This window comes from Ictalurus punctatus, chromosome 6, assembly GCF_001660625.3.
Source record: "Ictalurus punctatus breed USDA103 chromosome 6, Coco_2.0, whole genome shotgun sequence".
Taxonomy (NCBI): domain Eukaryota; kingdom Metazoa; phylum Chordata; class Actinopteri; order Siluriformes; family Ictaluridae; genus Ictalurus; species Ictalurus punctatus.
The window spans coordinates 1,905,807-1,920,881 of record NC_030421.2 but is presented as its reverse complement, the minus strand read 5'-3'; the positions used below and the strand labels follow the sequence as shown (position 1 = coordinate 1,920,881).

Below are 15,075 nucleotides of genomic sequence, written 5' to 3'. Positions count from 1 at the left end.
TGCATACTCAATCAGACAGACTGTTGTCTCGCTCTCCTCGGGCGCTATTATCATGAGTCATGTTTTACTTTCTGCCATATGAAAAAAAATGACCCATGTGCTCTGTACTCTACCTGATATTAGCTTGAAGGAACAGAGGAATATTTAAAGTCATTCTCGACGATATTCGGCTAGCTTGTCTCGTGGGACTCGCTAGAGAGAGCACGCCGCTTGACTCGGCTTAGCGTTCGTACTTCAGTTTCTCCACCGTTCCCACACGGCCTCAGCGTCCTAATCTTCAGCAGCCATTTTGTCCGTTGATAGTAAGGAACAGGATGTGTAGCACACGCCCTAGGTACCTAGCTTTTGAAATGTTTTTTTGTTTTGTTTCTTTGCATGCGGACCCTTTCCTTACCAGGAAAGTGCAAGAAGAGGAGCTGAGAGAGAATCACCCTTACTTCGACAAGCCGCTTTTTATAGTGGGGAGAGAGCATCGCTTCAGAAACTTCTGCAGGATGATCGTGCGGGCCCGCTTCAACGCGTACGACTTCTAATCAGCACAAAGCAACTATTTTGATTCCCTTTGATGATTCAGTCCGAATGCATGACGTGACGTGTATGCGTTTGTTTTTGATGAGCAGCTTGAAAACAGATCCTGTAACAGGAGCAGTGAAGAGCACAAAATATCATCAGTTATAGTAAGTTGTAAACTTTAAATGCCCCGTGAGTGCATTCGGTTCTGACTTATAACACAGCATGTTCTATTTGGTTTGGTTTGGGCAGTGATGGCTGGACAGTTAAGGCTCTGGGTTACTGATCGGAAGGTCGGGGGTTCGAGCCCCAGCACTGCCAAGCTATCACTGTTGGGCCCTTGAGCAAGGCCCTTAACCCTCTCTGCTCCAGGGGGCGCTGTGTCATGGATTTTAATGTGCACTTTATATCCCTTTTGGAGAAGAACAAAAACAACAACCTCAGTAATAGTCATGTGTTTGTTGGATATTACATTTGAGGGGATTGAGGCTTACAGTCATCTAAGGAATCCCTAAAGGTTATATAAAGCCGCTTATCAGTGCAGTGTGCTAAGACCTACTGTTGGCTAACGAGTGCCTTGAATGTATTCTGGGTAAACCTTGCGTGTATGCTCTCCACAGTGACCTCCTGGGCTTGGTCACGTATCTGGACTGGGTAATGATCGTGGTTACCATCTGCTCTTGCATCTCCATGATGTTCGAGTCTCCATTCATCAGAGTCATGCACGTGCCAACTCTACAGGTATCAAACATAAATATATCTACACAGTTAAATGATAACTGCCTTGTTTTTATCTTTAGTCATTGATTTGAATTGGATAGCGACTGGAAACATTCGACAGCCTTTTCCACTGATTAAACCAAATGTTTTACAGCTGATCTGGCTCATAGTGAAATGAGTTTCAGCTCTTCGTTGTGCCCAGTTGACACTCCGTCATTAACACATTATCCTCTCAGTAAGGAGGCAGAGACGGAGCTGAGGAAAGTCATTCTCACTGATTTGGCGTCCTTTTGGTCATTTTGGAAATAATTAAATCATTTCGAAAGTTTTCTTTTTTTGACAGTGCTTAAAGTCACTGTATTTAGCGTAATATCTCTGATTTTGAGAGCGCTGTTCCACGTCTTTAGCATCACAAGGCTGATTTCTTTCTGCATGGTATTCATAGCAGCTAAATTGTCATTCCTGGAATATTAACCGAGTTGAAATCTGCTGCTTTGGATGTCTCTTTCCTTTCCACAGATAGCCGAGTACGTGTTTGTCATTTTCATGAGCATTGAGCTGACCCTGAAAATCATGGCAGACGGTCTCTTCTTCACCCCTACTGCAGTCATCCGGGACTTTGGTGGAGTCATGGACATTTTCATCTATTTAGTATGGATCCATTCCTCTCGCTCTTGCCACAGCTCAGTCTATTGATAATTCATGTGAAAGCTCAAGTTCTCTTTGATTCGAGGCTTCCCTGATGAGTCGGAGCTCAAAGTATCTCTTAAAGACAGTTCAGTAATGACTATAAATATATGAGCTGAATGCGTTAGTAATATACATAAATGATAAAAGACTAAATGAAGTCTTTAATGCTTAGCGGTTAGCACGTTTGCCTCGCACGTCTGGGGTTGATGTTTTGAAGCCCGCCTCCACCCTGTGTGCGCAGAGTTTGCATGTTCTCCCCGTGCTTTCGGGGGTTCCTCCGGGTTCTCCGGTTTCCTCCCCAAGTCCAAAGTCTTGCTCTGTAGATTGATTTGCATTTCCAAATTGTCCTTAGTGTGTGTATGTGTGTGCGATTTAACCCTGTGATGGGTTGACACCTCGTGCAGGGTGCCCCCCGCCCCGTGCTCCCTGGGATAGGCTCCAGGTTCCCCCACAACCCTGTGTAGGATAAGCGGTATGGATTAGAGTAGATAGCTGGACGTATAAATTACTTCCTGCATACTTTGAGTTCATTATTATTCATTGAAATAAGTCCGAACTGTCGGATACCCCAGCAATGGTACTTCTTACTTTTGTAAGGGTGTAAAAGTAAGGTGGTGCATTGCGTACAGTGCCATCCTGTGGATATTTTTATTTAGAGTCGTTCTCGTTAGATGGATGTTAAATGTTCACATCCTGTGGATCGGGCGGTAGAGAGGGTCGTCCACTAATCGTAGGGTCGGCGGTTCGATTCCCGGCCCACGTGACTCCACGTACCGAATGTCCTCGGGCGAGACACTGAACCCCGAGTTGCTCCCAATGGCAAGTTAGCGCCTTGCCTGGCAGCTCTGCTACCGCTGCTGTGTGTGTGTGTGTGAATGAGACACAGTGTAAAGTGCTTTGGAACTGCTAAGGTTGAAAAAGCGCTATATAAGTGCAGGCCATTTACCGTTTCTTTTGACTTGTTCAGAAGCTAGGCATTAATGAACTAATTTATTGAATTACACTATGCCACTTTGCTGGCGAGCTTAAAAGGTCGTTTTCCTTTTCTCCTATCTTAATCGCTGTCTCTTTCTGTCTCCGTAGGTCAGCCTGATCTTCCTGTGCTGGCTGCCAACCAACGTGCCTCCAGAATCAGGTGCTCAGCTTCTGATGATGCTGCGCTGCCTGCGTCCTCTGCGCATCTTCAAGCTGGTGCCTCAGATGAGGAAGGTGGTGCGTGAGGTCCTCAAAGGATTCAAAGAAATCTTCCTGGTGAGTGTATCTACTTGGTCATGCCTGTCTACAAAAGGTTACACAATTCTAAATAACGCAGTCATTGGAGTCTGGACTGAGGCATGTGCGTCAGCGACAAAATTCACATCTGAAAATCACTTGACTCAGAATGGAATATATTCACCAAGTGCAATGGTAAATGTTGATCAAATCAACATAGTGGGAACACAGGAAAGGGTAAGGATTAGTGTAAGGGTTAGGGTTAGGGTTCGAACCACATGTTGATGAACCACATGTTCATGTTCAGCTGTAGGTCATTATGCGGACTCTGTTTATTACACGTTTTCATAGTGAGATTGAAGTAGATTCAGGTTTAATGAGCGCTTTATGTATTAACGACCCCAGTGGGGTCAGCATGCTGCAGGGTGTTGAAGAGACCTTAATCAAACAGACAGAAATGAAGCACTGATATGAAACTACGGTATATAATTATAATGATAGCCAAACTTCTTCGAGTAGCCCAGACATGTGGTTTTGTACATAAATGCACTTATTACTCGACTAAATTATTAACCTACCCATGTCTGTGCATTCCTGTGTACATATCCGACTACACGCTGACCTTATTATCTACTTTTTACTACAGGATTATGATTCCCAATGTTATTTAATTCTCATGTTATACTACTCTAATTACTATACTTCTCATGATTATTGATGATATTGAGTTTGATTATTTAACTCTTTGGCTAAGCAGACATGAGGTGGATCCATTGAGGGATTTGTGTATGCTTGTTTGACAATCAGGTCTGCCCATACGCAGCGTTGTTGAGCCACTGCGAATGTTCCTACACGTTTTATGAAGTCAGATATTACCGAGGTTGTTCCCGGTGACCTGCGCGGGCCGACTTCCGTGCAAACGCCATTTCAAATACGGCCGCTTGGCATTCAGTGTACATCTGTTCCGTAGGAATACCATCCAAAGTGTAGTTTTCCTTTTTTTCACACAGGTGTCCATTCTACTCCTGACATTAATGCTGGTTTTTGCGAGCTTCGGGGTACAGCTCTTTGCTGGGAAGCTTGCCAAATGTAATGATCCTCATATAATCGAAGAGGTAGGACTGAATGCATTATTCCTTATAAGCGTATTAGCATCTTATTCATGCACTTCCTTGGACTGAAATGTTTCCTTTCGCTTTGTAAACCCTTGCAGAAAGACTGTCATGGCATTTTCAGAATCAATGTGAGCATCTCGAAAAACCTCAACCTAAAGCTCAGACCAGGAGAGAGGAAACCTGGATTTTGGGTTCCCAGAGTATGGTAATGACCCACAGAGGAATTTGATATTGGGAAATATTTGGTGTATTATTACAGAAGATATTATTATATAAAACCATGAAGCCGTCGTGTTTTTTGGGGGTGGGGGAAGGTAAGAGATAACAGAATGCACGTGCATGAATTGCCACTCAAGCAGGGTGGAGTCTAGCTATAGTACGGTGCCGAATTGAGTGACGTGACAGCTGCAGGCCACGTAATGAATATGAAAGCAACTCAGAGTGCTTTAGAAATCCATATTTTGATATTACGCAATGGATATAAAAAGTCTACTCACCCCTGTTAAAATGGTATAAAACAACGTATGATGAAAACAATGACGAAAAACAATCAGAAATTCTTTTAGGGAAGAAAAAAATAATAATAAATAAATAAATAAATAAATAAATAAATAAATAAATAAATAAAAATAAATAAATAAAAAGCGTACACTAAGCTAGTTGCATAAGTGTGCACACCCCTAAACTAATACTTAGTTTAAACACCTTTTTGATTTTATTACACCGCTCTGTTGGGTAAGAGTCTATCAGCTGAGATGGCATTCAGTATAAGTTTGTTTTCGAGAGTCCTGACCACTTGGGAGAAAAAGCTGTTGTCATTTCAAACTGAACTGATTCCGATATTGTTCTTCGGGTTCTTCATTTCTACGCTGCCTTCATTTCCAGATATTTCTCCTGTCCTTCTCTTGTTGACTCGTCCAGTTGTCACTTCACGGGACTAATGTTTTAAAACAGCCACCGCAAAAGTATTATCAGCCCATTATAGAATAAATAGTTACGAGATGTTGTCCAGAAAGCTTTTCTAGTAATGTGTTGTCTTCATTTCACTCATGAGCCGGGGGATTTGTACTAGATTCGGGATTTGTACTTCCTGAAATTTCGACTCTGGCTTGTGTTCACCTTTGACCCATTCCTGATTATGTGTGTTTCCAGGGCAAACCCTCGCAACTTCAACTTTGACAATGTCGGCAATGCCATGCTGGCTCTCTTTGAGGTGTTGTCTCTGAAGGGATGGGTGGAGGTCAGAGATGTGATCATACACAGAGTGGATCCGGTAGGTCTCTGCCTGAATATTAGGCCTTAAACTCACCTGAAGCAGACACTGAGTGATGTTGTGACTCTTATTGCAGACCCACGGCATCTACATCCACGTTTTTGTGTTCCTGGGCTGTATGATTGGCCTTACACTGTTTGTGGGAGTTGTAATTGCTAACTTTAATGAAAACAAGGTAAGCTATGATCATGATTAAAAAAGGATTTGTATAGTGTAGATTCTGTACATGTTGGTGTGGGGAGCTGGTCTAGGGGTATATTTCCGTTCTGTGCATTTGTTCAGGGTACAGCTCTGCTGACAGTGGACCAGAGGAGATGGGAAGATCTGAAGAGCAGGCTAAAGATTGCTCAGCCACTGCACCTTCCCCCACGTCCAGGTCTCTCTCTCTCTCTCTCTCTCTCTCTCTCTCTCTCTCTCTCCACCACTAATGAGTCATCCCCAGGCTCTCACTGAGAGTGCTAGAGTGCTTAATCAGCTCTCCTCAGATTCCAGGCACTGAATAAAGTTAAGCACTCATCGCACCTACCTGAGGGTGCACCCCTAAGACAATTACACAATGAGATGGAAAAATCCCATTTACTTTCAGCGTAGAAGATGCAGATGCTCGCAGCATGCTTTCCCATGGGCCTAGTGTACTTTAGAGAGCTGAGTGAGCAAATCTCGCCGTGTCTCCACACACTGTGTGTGCTGATTGTTAGCGGCGCTGTTCTCAGGCTCACTCTTATTAAGATGCACTCAGCTATGCCTCTGCACGGCGTTGCATGGTTAAATATTGAGTTTTGATTGAACTCAACTCGATCAAATACGGGGGAGACGAGCTGGAGATGGCGATACGGTAAACCCGCATAAATAGACAACGGTGTCTATAAACAACAAAATAATGATGTCATACAAAGCAAAGCTGTGAACGTTGCCACTAACTAAGTTTATTTTCCTTATTATAATAGGTTTGTTTTCCTTTCAACCCTAAGACTATCTGTTAATAGAAGGAAATATAGGGCGTTCATTCATTCTTTTTAAAGACACATCAATCTAGTAGATACTCAAAACACTGCCACGGTCTTTCTTTCTTTCTTTATTTACTTTATTTCTTATATTATCCCAACGGTGTATTAGAATTGAGTTCTAATACACAGTTGGGATTTAAATGAGTTTAGGAGTCTGCTCTGGTAAGAGCTGAGGGCAGCAGTGGCAATAGAATGCTTTTTTCCTCAGGGCGAGTTCGCCTGCCGCCGGAGACCGGCGAAAATAAATAAATAAATCAATACCTTAGCACCAGTGACATGAACCACATTGATTTCTTTGTTCAAGCTTATGCATACTGTGCATCTGGCTCCCTTACCTACTGACTTGTGATGAATTCTCTATACACCCCATTTCCTAATGCACTGAGACCCTGGGTTTAACAAATGACAGTACATTTCAAAACAAACGTGAGCTCATGGAATGAGCTGGTTGTAATAGTCTCTTGTGGTCAAGGTGTACAATGTTTAACTTAGACATATAATAAGTGTATTAACGGTGATTCGTAGCATTTTTTACTATCACTTGCATTTATATGTGTTTTATGCTCGGACATCAATCTGCCGGCGCAGGCATTTCTTCTTCATGTCTTCTTTTCCCTTCGTAGAAAACGGTGGCTTCCGTGCCAAGATGTATGACATCACGCAGCACCCTTTCTTCAAGCGAGGCATAGCGGTGCTGGTCTTAGCCCAGTCTGTTCTGCTGTCTGTTAAGGTGAGAAATTGTCTGCTGAGTCATTATCGACCAATAGTTTACTCGAGATATTCAGTGCCATTTCTCTGGTGTACATTTCAGTGGGATGTGGAGGACACAGTGACAGTTCCCCTGGCAACCATGTCTGTAGTGTTCACCTTCATTTTCGTCCTAGAGGTAGATTTTACTTTTGGGTTCTACAACATAGTATGTGTCGGTTATTGGTAAAGGTGTGGCTGCCGTGCCCGAACACTTTTCAGCCGTTGCTGTGATGTGCAAACAGGTTACTATGAAGCTTATTGCCATGTCACCAGCTGGTTACTGGCAGAGCAGGAGGAACAGATATGACCTGCTGGTTACGTCGCTCGGCGTCATATGGATCATTCTGCACTTTTCTTTATGGGTAAAAAAAAAAAGCTTATACAAGTATTACACTGTTCTGACCTTGATTCCAAATATGAATCGAGTTAAATTCCTGCTGTAAAAAGATTACATTTGCGTTATCTGCTTCTGCAGAAGAATGCTTATACCTACATGATGGGCACTTGTGTGATAGTGCTGAGGTTTTTCACCATATGTGGAAAGCATGTGAGTAAAATTCATGTTGTCTTCAATAAGAACTAATACTTTTGTGAAATAATCTTTCAACAGTACCAAACAAAACGTGTGTTTGTGTGTGTGTGTGTGTAGGTGACTCTGAAGATGCTTCTGCTGACGGTGGTGGTGAGCATGTACAAGAGCTTCTTCATCATAGTGGGCATGTTCTTGCTGCTCCTTTGTTACGCCTTTGCCGGAGTGGTGCTCTTTGGCACTGTCAAATACGGAGAGAACATTAACAGGTACTGCGGCAGGGACGATTAGGCAGTGTAGGCATGCTTTTTGTGACATTCGGAACGCTCTAGGACTTCTGGAAATGGCTAGTCCTTCCTGGTGCCGCTGGTACTGTGTAAAATGTTTTCTTAAATGTTGTTTAGAGTCGTTTTTTTGTTTTGTTCGAGTGTGTGATGCTTTTCTCTTATTCCTGCCCGTTCCGTTTACTCCTTTATTTTCTGTCTCTGTCAGGCACGCGAACTTCTCCACTGCAGGGAAGGCCATCACGGTGTTGTTCCGCATCGTCACAGGTGAAGACTGGAATAAGATTATGCATGACTGCATGGTAAGCCAACAGTTATCTCTGTGCGCTCACTCCCGGGTTAAGACCTTGAGATTCTCAGCATGCGTAGAACACCTGAGAACCGATCGTGTATAATGTATAATTTAGCATGCACATAACTTTCCGAGAAAACCATCCGTCATGGTCATTTTTCATGGTTAATGTTTATAACATGACAGTAAGTGGCAGTCCAAGACCTTGAAATTCCTTTCAGGCTGGTCCTGCTCTGCTTTCTGGGTTCCCCGTGTTGAGTGTGTGTTTTACTGGACTGGTTCTGCAGGTACAGGCTCCGTTCTGCACACCAGACAAGCACCGCTACTGGGAGACGGACTGTGGCAACTATGCCGGCGCGCTTATCTACTTTTGCTCGTTCTACGTCATCATCGCCTACATCATGCTGAACCTGCTCGTCGGTACGCTCCATTTCCCCCGACTCAATTTCCTGCCTCATTTCCTTCTCCGTCTGGCATTAGCAAAACTAGCTAATGAAATACAATAACACGTCTCAGTCTCTCCCGCCCGACAGCTAGGGAGCATTATTAGCACCTTTTGTCCTTGGAGTGATTAAGTTTCGTTCTCTTATTGATAGGATCATCTTTTCTATTTGAGAATATTACAGATTAGTTCTGGGAGGATGTCCCAGTAGAACGTGAATGAGATTCTGAGCAAATTTGGTTCTAGGCCAGCCCTTTGTGTCTGCCCTCCTGGGACGATGAGTCATGTCTGTGTGCTATTTTTTATTTTATTTTTTTGCAATACCTACACTTTCCCCGTGTGCTGTGAATGCAGATGGAGTCGAGAGAGCTCTTCAGACATTTACCGTCCCACTTTGTTTTTTTTCCCCTGCCTTCTCCCAGCTATCATTGTGGAGAACTTTTCTTTGTTCTACTCCACGGAGGAGGATCAGTTGCTAAGCTACAACGACCTGCGGCACTTTCAGATCATTTGGAACATGGTGGATGACAAGAGGGAGGTAGGGTGGAGTTGTTCCATCGATCCGAGGTATGATGTGTTGATGTCGGAGTGTGTACCCTCTAAGACAAACCCTGCAAATGAGCTCTTTGGAGGCATTGACATTCTCACCTCTAGAGTAATGGTAGTTATTACTGTCTGTCACAGAGAGGTAGAGGAGGACATGGCATGTTCATTAGCAGGCTTATTGAGAGCCAGAGAGAAAGATGTGTCGATGAACTGTCACACAAAGGAGCAGACAGGTTTATGATTAGTAAATAAGATGGCCAGTAATGAATAAGCCAGCTGTTCTGCAGTAATTCAGTTTTATTCGTGTAGCGCTTTTAACAATGGCCGCCGTCTCAAAGCGGCTTTACAGAAACATATAAACACAGGGTAGAGATTTAAAGTGTGTGAATTTATCACTTTTGAGCGAGACGGTGGTGAGGAAAAACTCCCCGTGATGATACGAGGAAGAAACCTTGAGAGGAACCGGACTCAGAAGGGAACCCGTCCTCATCTGGGTGACGACGGATAGTGTGAGAGTAAAAGAAAGTTCATTATGGTGTTCATATGAAGTCTGTTTGTTGAACTAGTCCACTGTTCACTAAAGGAGACCCGAGTGTTAAACTGCATGTAGTAATCGCAGTCCCGAGGCCATCGCCGCAACCGTAGTCCCAGAAATTGAGGTCCAAATCTATATCATGGTACTTCAAGCGGTACCATCCTAAGCAATCTCCAGGCTGTAGTTCCAGTGTGCCAGTTTGTTCAGCAATATTAGTGACCCCTTGTGAAAAGAGGTCGTGTTGAAATGAGGCGCTACTCTGTTGGGCAGGGCGTGATCCCCACCTCGAGGGTGAAGTTTCTCCTGCGACTGCTCAGGGGCCGGCTGGAGGTGGACCTGGATAAAGACAAGCTGCTCTTTAAGCACATGTGCTACGAGATGGAGCGACTGCACAGTGGTGGAGATGTTACCTTCCATGATGTTCTGAGGTAGGCCTATGCACCATGCAGGACCATTCAGAAGTCGGTGGGTTTTCTTTCTATTTAACGGATACATGCTTTAATTGAATATCAAAGCATAAAAGCTTGATTCATTTCAAGTCCACCTTAAACAACTCATCTGTTCTTTTGGTGGTTATGCCTTCTATATAACCCTCATGTCCTATTCACTGCTTCGTGTCCCATTAAGTAATGAATTTAGAATTTAAGCACAGTATAATTTCTCTTCAGCTCAAATATCCGCAATATAAATAGTAAGGAAATAGTATAATGAAGTATAGACTAACAGTATAATAGTACTTGTATAATTTGGACGAAAGGAGACTTCATTTTTTTTTTTTTTTTTTAACTGCCCCTCCTTTCCTTTCGTTACTTCTCAGCTCGTCCCTCTGAGGACACAAAGAAAGAATGAGAAAAAAATGAAGGACAAGAGGACAAATATTCACCAAATGAGACATCCATTGTCGCGCTAAAGAAACTTCACTTATCGATGACAGGGCAACAGGACAAAATCTTAATATACTCGGTGAATAATAAATCGGTCGCTCCGGGGGCAAAAACGGAGGCAAAATCAAGAAAACGCCGCAGTATTCGGAGGAGCCTGCAATTATTCGAAATTACTGGCGCTCACGCGATGGTTTTTGTTCTCCGCACCATTCCGTGTAAGACACCGTGTTCTTTGTGTATATTCCAAGCGATCAGCGTTTTCTGAAACCTCCGAAGCAGCTTATCTGGTACCAATATCCATGCCAGGGTCATGCCAAAGTCACAGAGATCACACTTTTTCTTCATTTGGATGTTTGATGTGTTAACATTATCTGAAGCGCTTCACCGGTACCTGCATGATATTTTTGCATGGCACTGATGCTACACGATTGTTGGCTGTTTAGATAACTGCATGAATGTGCGGGTGTACAGGTGTTCCTAATAAAGTGGACAGTGAGATGCACTACAATTTAAAAAAATAATAATAATAATTCATTTTAATCAACATAAAACATATTTTTTGTTCTTTGAGGAGACATGACAGAACTGAACAGCTGCATATTGAGAATATGATATTGACTGCTGTAAGGATTTGAATTTAACCTTAGTGTTGCAAAACTGTGTGTGTGTGTGTGTGTGTGTGTGTGTCAGCATGCTATCGTACCGCTCCGTGGATATCAGAAAGAGTCTGCAGCTGGAAGAATTGCTGGCGAGAGAGCAGCTGGAGTACACTATTGAGGAGGAGGTAGCCAAGCAGACCATCCGCATGTGGCTGAAGAAGTGTCTGAAACGCATCCGAGCCGTAAGTCACGTACATGTAAATATGAGGCTGCGTACGTGTGAAACACCTCTGTTGTCAATATCCATAGCAAAAAACAAAAAGCATCAAACCCAAATGAGACAGATGGCTGTTGACGTTCATAAACCAGGTTATGGAAAGTCCATTAGACGATGGAAATTCATGTTAATGCCGTGTATCACACTGTTCTCATTCTCGTCCCTCAGAAGCAGCAGCAGTCATGCAGCATCATTCTGAGTCTGCGTGAGAGTCAGAAGCAGGACCTGCGTCGCCTACTCAACCCACCCAGTATTGAAACGACCGTCCCCAGTGATGAAGCCAACACCAACAACCAGGACAACCCTGCACAGCCGGAGGTACCCAACCACACACACACACACACACACTCACACTCACACACACACACATGCTGCTCTGTAAATAAATAATTGTACCATTCCCCAGCAAAACAGCGGCTTTCAGACTCTACTGAGCCCCACACTGTCAGACCGCAGCAGCTACAGGCAAGACTCTGCAGATCGACCCCAGAGGAAGCTGGGTCAGTGGAGACTGCCCACAGGTTAGCACCACACACCAAGGATCCATCATTTACTTCTCTCATTGGTGTTCACATGAGTTATAGCATTGGTATTGTATGGATGCTTACCAAAAACAAAAACTTACCGCGTAAAGCGTACTTTAAACCATAAGGGATATCAAAGGACACTTGCACAAACATTACCCTAACATCAGACATAAGAGATCGTTCTAGGTACTAATAAAGAGCCTGCATTTTTGAAGCATTTGTGGCAGATGATCGCTGTAATTTGAAGGCAATAAATCATTCATTTGGTTAGCATGTGGGCTTCAGAATTGAGAAGCTATAATTGGCATGGGGCTCCATAATCATTTTCTCAAACAAATGTGTTTCTTGCAACTTTTTCAAAGTGTCATGAATGTGCTATTAGTAAAATTAAGCTAAAAAAACTACAGTAAGACAATATCTCACTCAGTCAGCTCATAATGATAATGCCTGGCTGTTGTCCTCTCTTCCTTGTAAAGACAAAGTTGCATAAAACCTCTGATCTCATCTTATGCATTTTGACATAAGCCTTTCATAGATTCTCCAGCACTGTTTTATAGAATATTTATGCAATGCTTGTGAACGTGTTATGAAGGCTGTACGGTTAGTCGGTACCCTTAACACGCTTTGTCTTCAGTAAGTGAAAAGCATGCTAAGTTGGGTTGAGGTCATTGGACATTGAAGAACGTCTCATTTCTTTGCCGTAAGAAGCCCTTGGGTTGCTTTTGAAGTACGCTTTGGGTCATTATCCGTCTGCACTGTGAAGCACTAGTCCTATTAGTTTTGGACTGAAACGGAGAAGAAAGTATAGCTCTATACGCTTCGGAATTCATTCCTTCCTTCACTTGCATCGACACCTCTTTGGGCCTTATGTTGAGATTTCGCAACGAAATGCAAATTCAACGCTTGGAATCAACTCCAGACCTTTTTATCTGTTTATTTTGTCATGAAACAACAAGAAACAGGCCACACCTGACCACGGTTGCTGCGACGGCCATAATGAACTTTCTTTGACTCTCACACTATCCGTCGTGACCCAGATGAGGACGGGTTCCCTTCTGAGTCCGGTTCCTCTCAAGGTTTCTTCCTCGTATCATCTCGGGGAGTTTTTCCTCACCACCGTCACCACCGTCTCGCTCAATAGGGATAAATTCACACGCTTAAAATCTCCGTCCCGTGTTTATATGTTTCTGTAAAGCCGCTTTGAGACATCGTCCGTTGTTAAAAGCGCTACACGAATAAAACTGAATCGAATTGAATTGAATGAAACAGTCAATCGCCCAATTACCTTTAAGCCTGTGAAAACGGATGCCTGTGATTCCTCAATGGTTAATGAAATATTTTTATTAAACCCCTTGAATGAGACCTCTTGGCTGAAAGTCTACACTTCAATCGCATCTCGATTGCTTCGAAAAATTGCGTCGCTGTCCAAATACTTACGGACCGGACGTGAGTACTTTTCTAAGTGTAGGGAAACGTGTCGAAATGATGTTCCTCATAATTACGTCAAACCTTCTAGAGTGTTCCTTTGATGCTGACAGGGAGAGGGCGGGGAAAAAAAAAAAAAAAACACAACAGGCTGTATGATTACACTGGAGGTTGTGTGTTTGTGTTTCATATGCTTCTCTGTGAGTCCTCCTAATCGATGTGCTTGCTGTCTCCGTCAGGACGCACCAGCGAGAAGTCCATGGTCTGCAAGATGAACCCGGTAAACGACAAGGCCTCCTCGGGGTCCGAGGTTAAAAAGTGGTGGACTCGACAGTTGACCGTGGAGAGCGATGAGAGTGGCGATGACCTCATTGATATCTGAGGGACTATAAGTTCAAACGTACACGCACTCGAGCACCCGAGTATATGCTGTCAGAAAGACTTCTTTCTGCTCATTACACAACTTCAGCTCCTTGCCTTATTGAAATAATATCCAATAAAAGGCTCTTGCCTATTAAACGAAGAGATAGCTACAGATATATGCATTCGAACGTGTTTAATATATGCATTGTTGAAGTATGCAAATGTGAAGAGAAATCTATATTCCATACAAAATTTGTTTATTTTATTTGTTTGTTTATTTATTTATTAATTTTTTTCCAATCGGCTCCCCTGAAACTATCGGTTCGGAGGCTGTTTTGAAAGCAAGCTTCCGTCTGTGGTTCAATAGGAGTCCGTAAAAGAGCCCTTCGCGTTGATGTATTATGAATTCAGCAGCGTTACCGCTGAATTGAAATGTGTATTGATTTATACTCATCATGGTTTAGTATCTGATGGGTCGTTTTTAAGCAAGCCGTTCTCGCTCGGCTGCATCCGAGAACTCACAGCTATCGGAGGAAGATCTCCGATAGCTTTAGTGTTAGTAATGTAGTCACACAGAGAGGCGAACGTGTGAGCCCTCAGGAAACGTAACGGGATCGTCATTTCAGACCTAAATGCAACGGTTATGCCGATAGAGTTGTAGTGCCGATACGCGTTCTCGTATGTCTACCCTAAACCGACGTGGAAGCCATAGAGAGTTTCTCTGCCTGTCTTTGTGCCGGTGTCTTTCTTCTTTCCGTAATCTCCAAGGTTGCTCCCGAGTCGCTGGATTTATAAACATCTGTCATGTGACAGCTCTGATACAGCGAGCGACAGTCTTCGTACTACGGACAAGACTGAATGTACCTCTGTGTGTTACCTGAGTTACCTGTGCAAAATCGTCGTCCTAATAGCATTACTGAAAAGTAATATTAAGTGATTTTAATTCCTATATAAAATAAGCATATCATAAATCTATTTTGTAAAAAAAAAAAAAAGTCAGTTTAGAGATATACTGTGATTTTAAATGATGAATAATAATAAAGCTTGTTTATAATATGATGTGAAGCGGCGTCACTTTTATTGACAGTCATTTCA

General features: G+C 43.1%; 1 protein-coding gene across 2 annotated transcripts in view; it reads left to right on the top strand.

Moving 5' to 3' along the window:
• Positions 1-15,036, top strand: part of nalcn (sodium leak channel, non-selective) — a 93,474-nt gene extending 78,438 nt beyond the window's left edge. Inside the window, exons 24-46 of one of the 2 annotated variants that reach the window (XM_017470273.3) lie at positions 398-520; positions 621-677; positions 1,131-1,251; positions 1,750-1,881; positions 3,004-3,171; positions 4,143-4,247; positions 4,346-4,452; positions 5,400-5,520; positions 5,597-5,695; positions 5,803-5,896; positions 7,151-7,257; positions 7,339-7,413; positions 7,520-7,639; positions 7,753-7,824; positions 7,927-8,075; positions 8,299-8,392; positions 8,670-8,802; positions 9,247-9,362; positions 10,176-10,333; positions 11,480-11,630; positions 11,834-11,983; positions 12,072-12,186; positions 13,857-15,036. In XM_017470273.3, the coding sequence (XP_017325762.1) occupies positions 398-520; positions 621-677; positions 1,131-1,251; positions 1,750-1,881; positions 3,004-3,171; positions 4,143-4,247; positions 4,346-4,452; positions 5,400-5,520; positions 5,597-5,695; positions 5,803-5,896; positions 7,151-7,257; positions 7,339-7,413; positions 7,520-7,639; positions 7,753-7,824; positions 7,927-8,075; positions 8,299-8,392; positions 8,670-8,802; positions 9,247-9,362; positions 10,176-10,333; positions 11,480-11,630; positions 11,834-11,983; positions 12,072-12,186; positions 13,857-13,999 (2,710 nt within the window). In that variant the 3' untranslated portion in view covers positions 14,000-15,036. Of the gene's footprint in view, positions 1-397; positions 521-620; positions 678-1,130; positions 1,252-1,749; positions 1,882-3,003; positions 3,172-4,142; positions 4,248-4,345; positions 4,453-5,399; positions 5,521-5,596; positions 5,696-5,802; positions 5,897-7,150; positions 7,258-7,338; positions 7,414-7,519; positions 7,640-7,752; positions 7,825-7,926; positions 8,076-8,298; positions 8,393-8,669; positions 8,803-9,246; positions 9,363-10,175; positions 10,334-11,479; positions 11,631-11,833; positions 11,984-12,071; positions 12,187-13,856 lie in introns of those variants that run through there. The other variant, XM_017470276.3, reaches the window with a different exon arrangement.
• Positions 15,037-15,075: the final 39 nt, after the last annotated feature.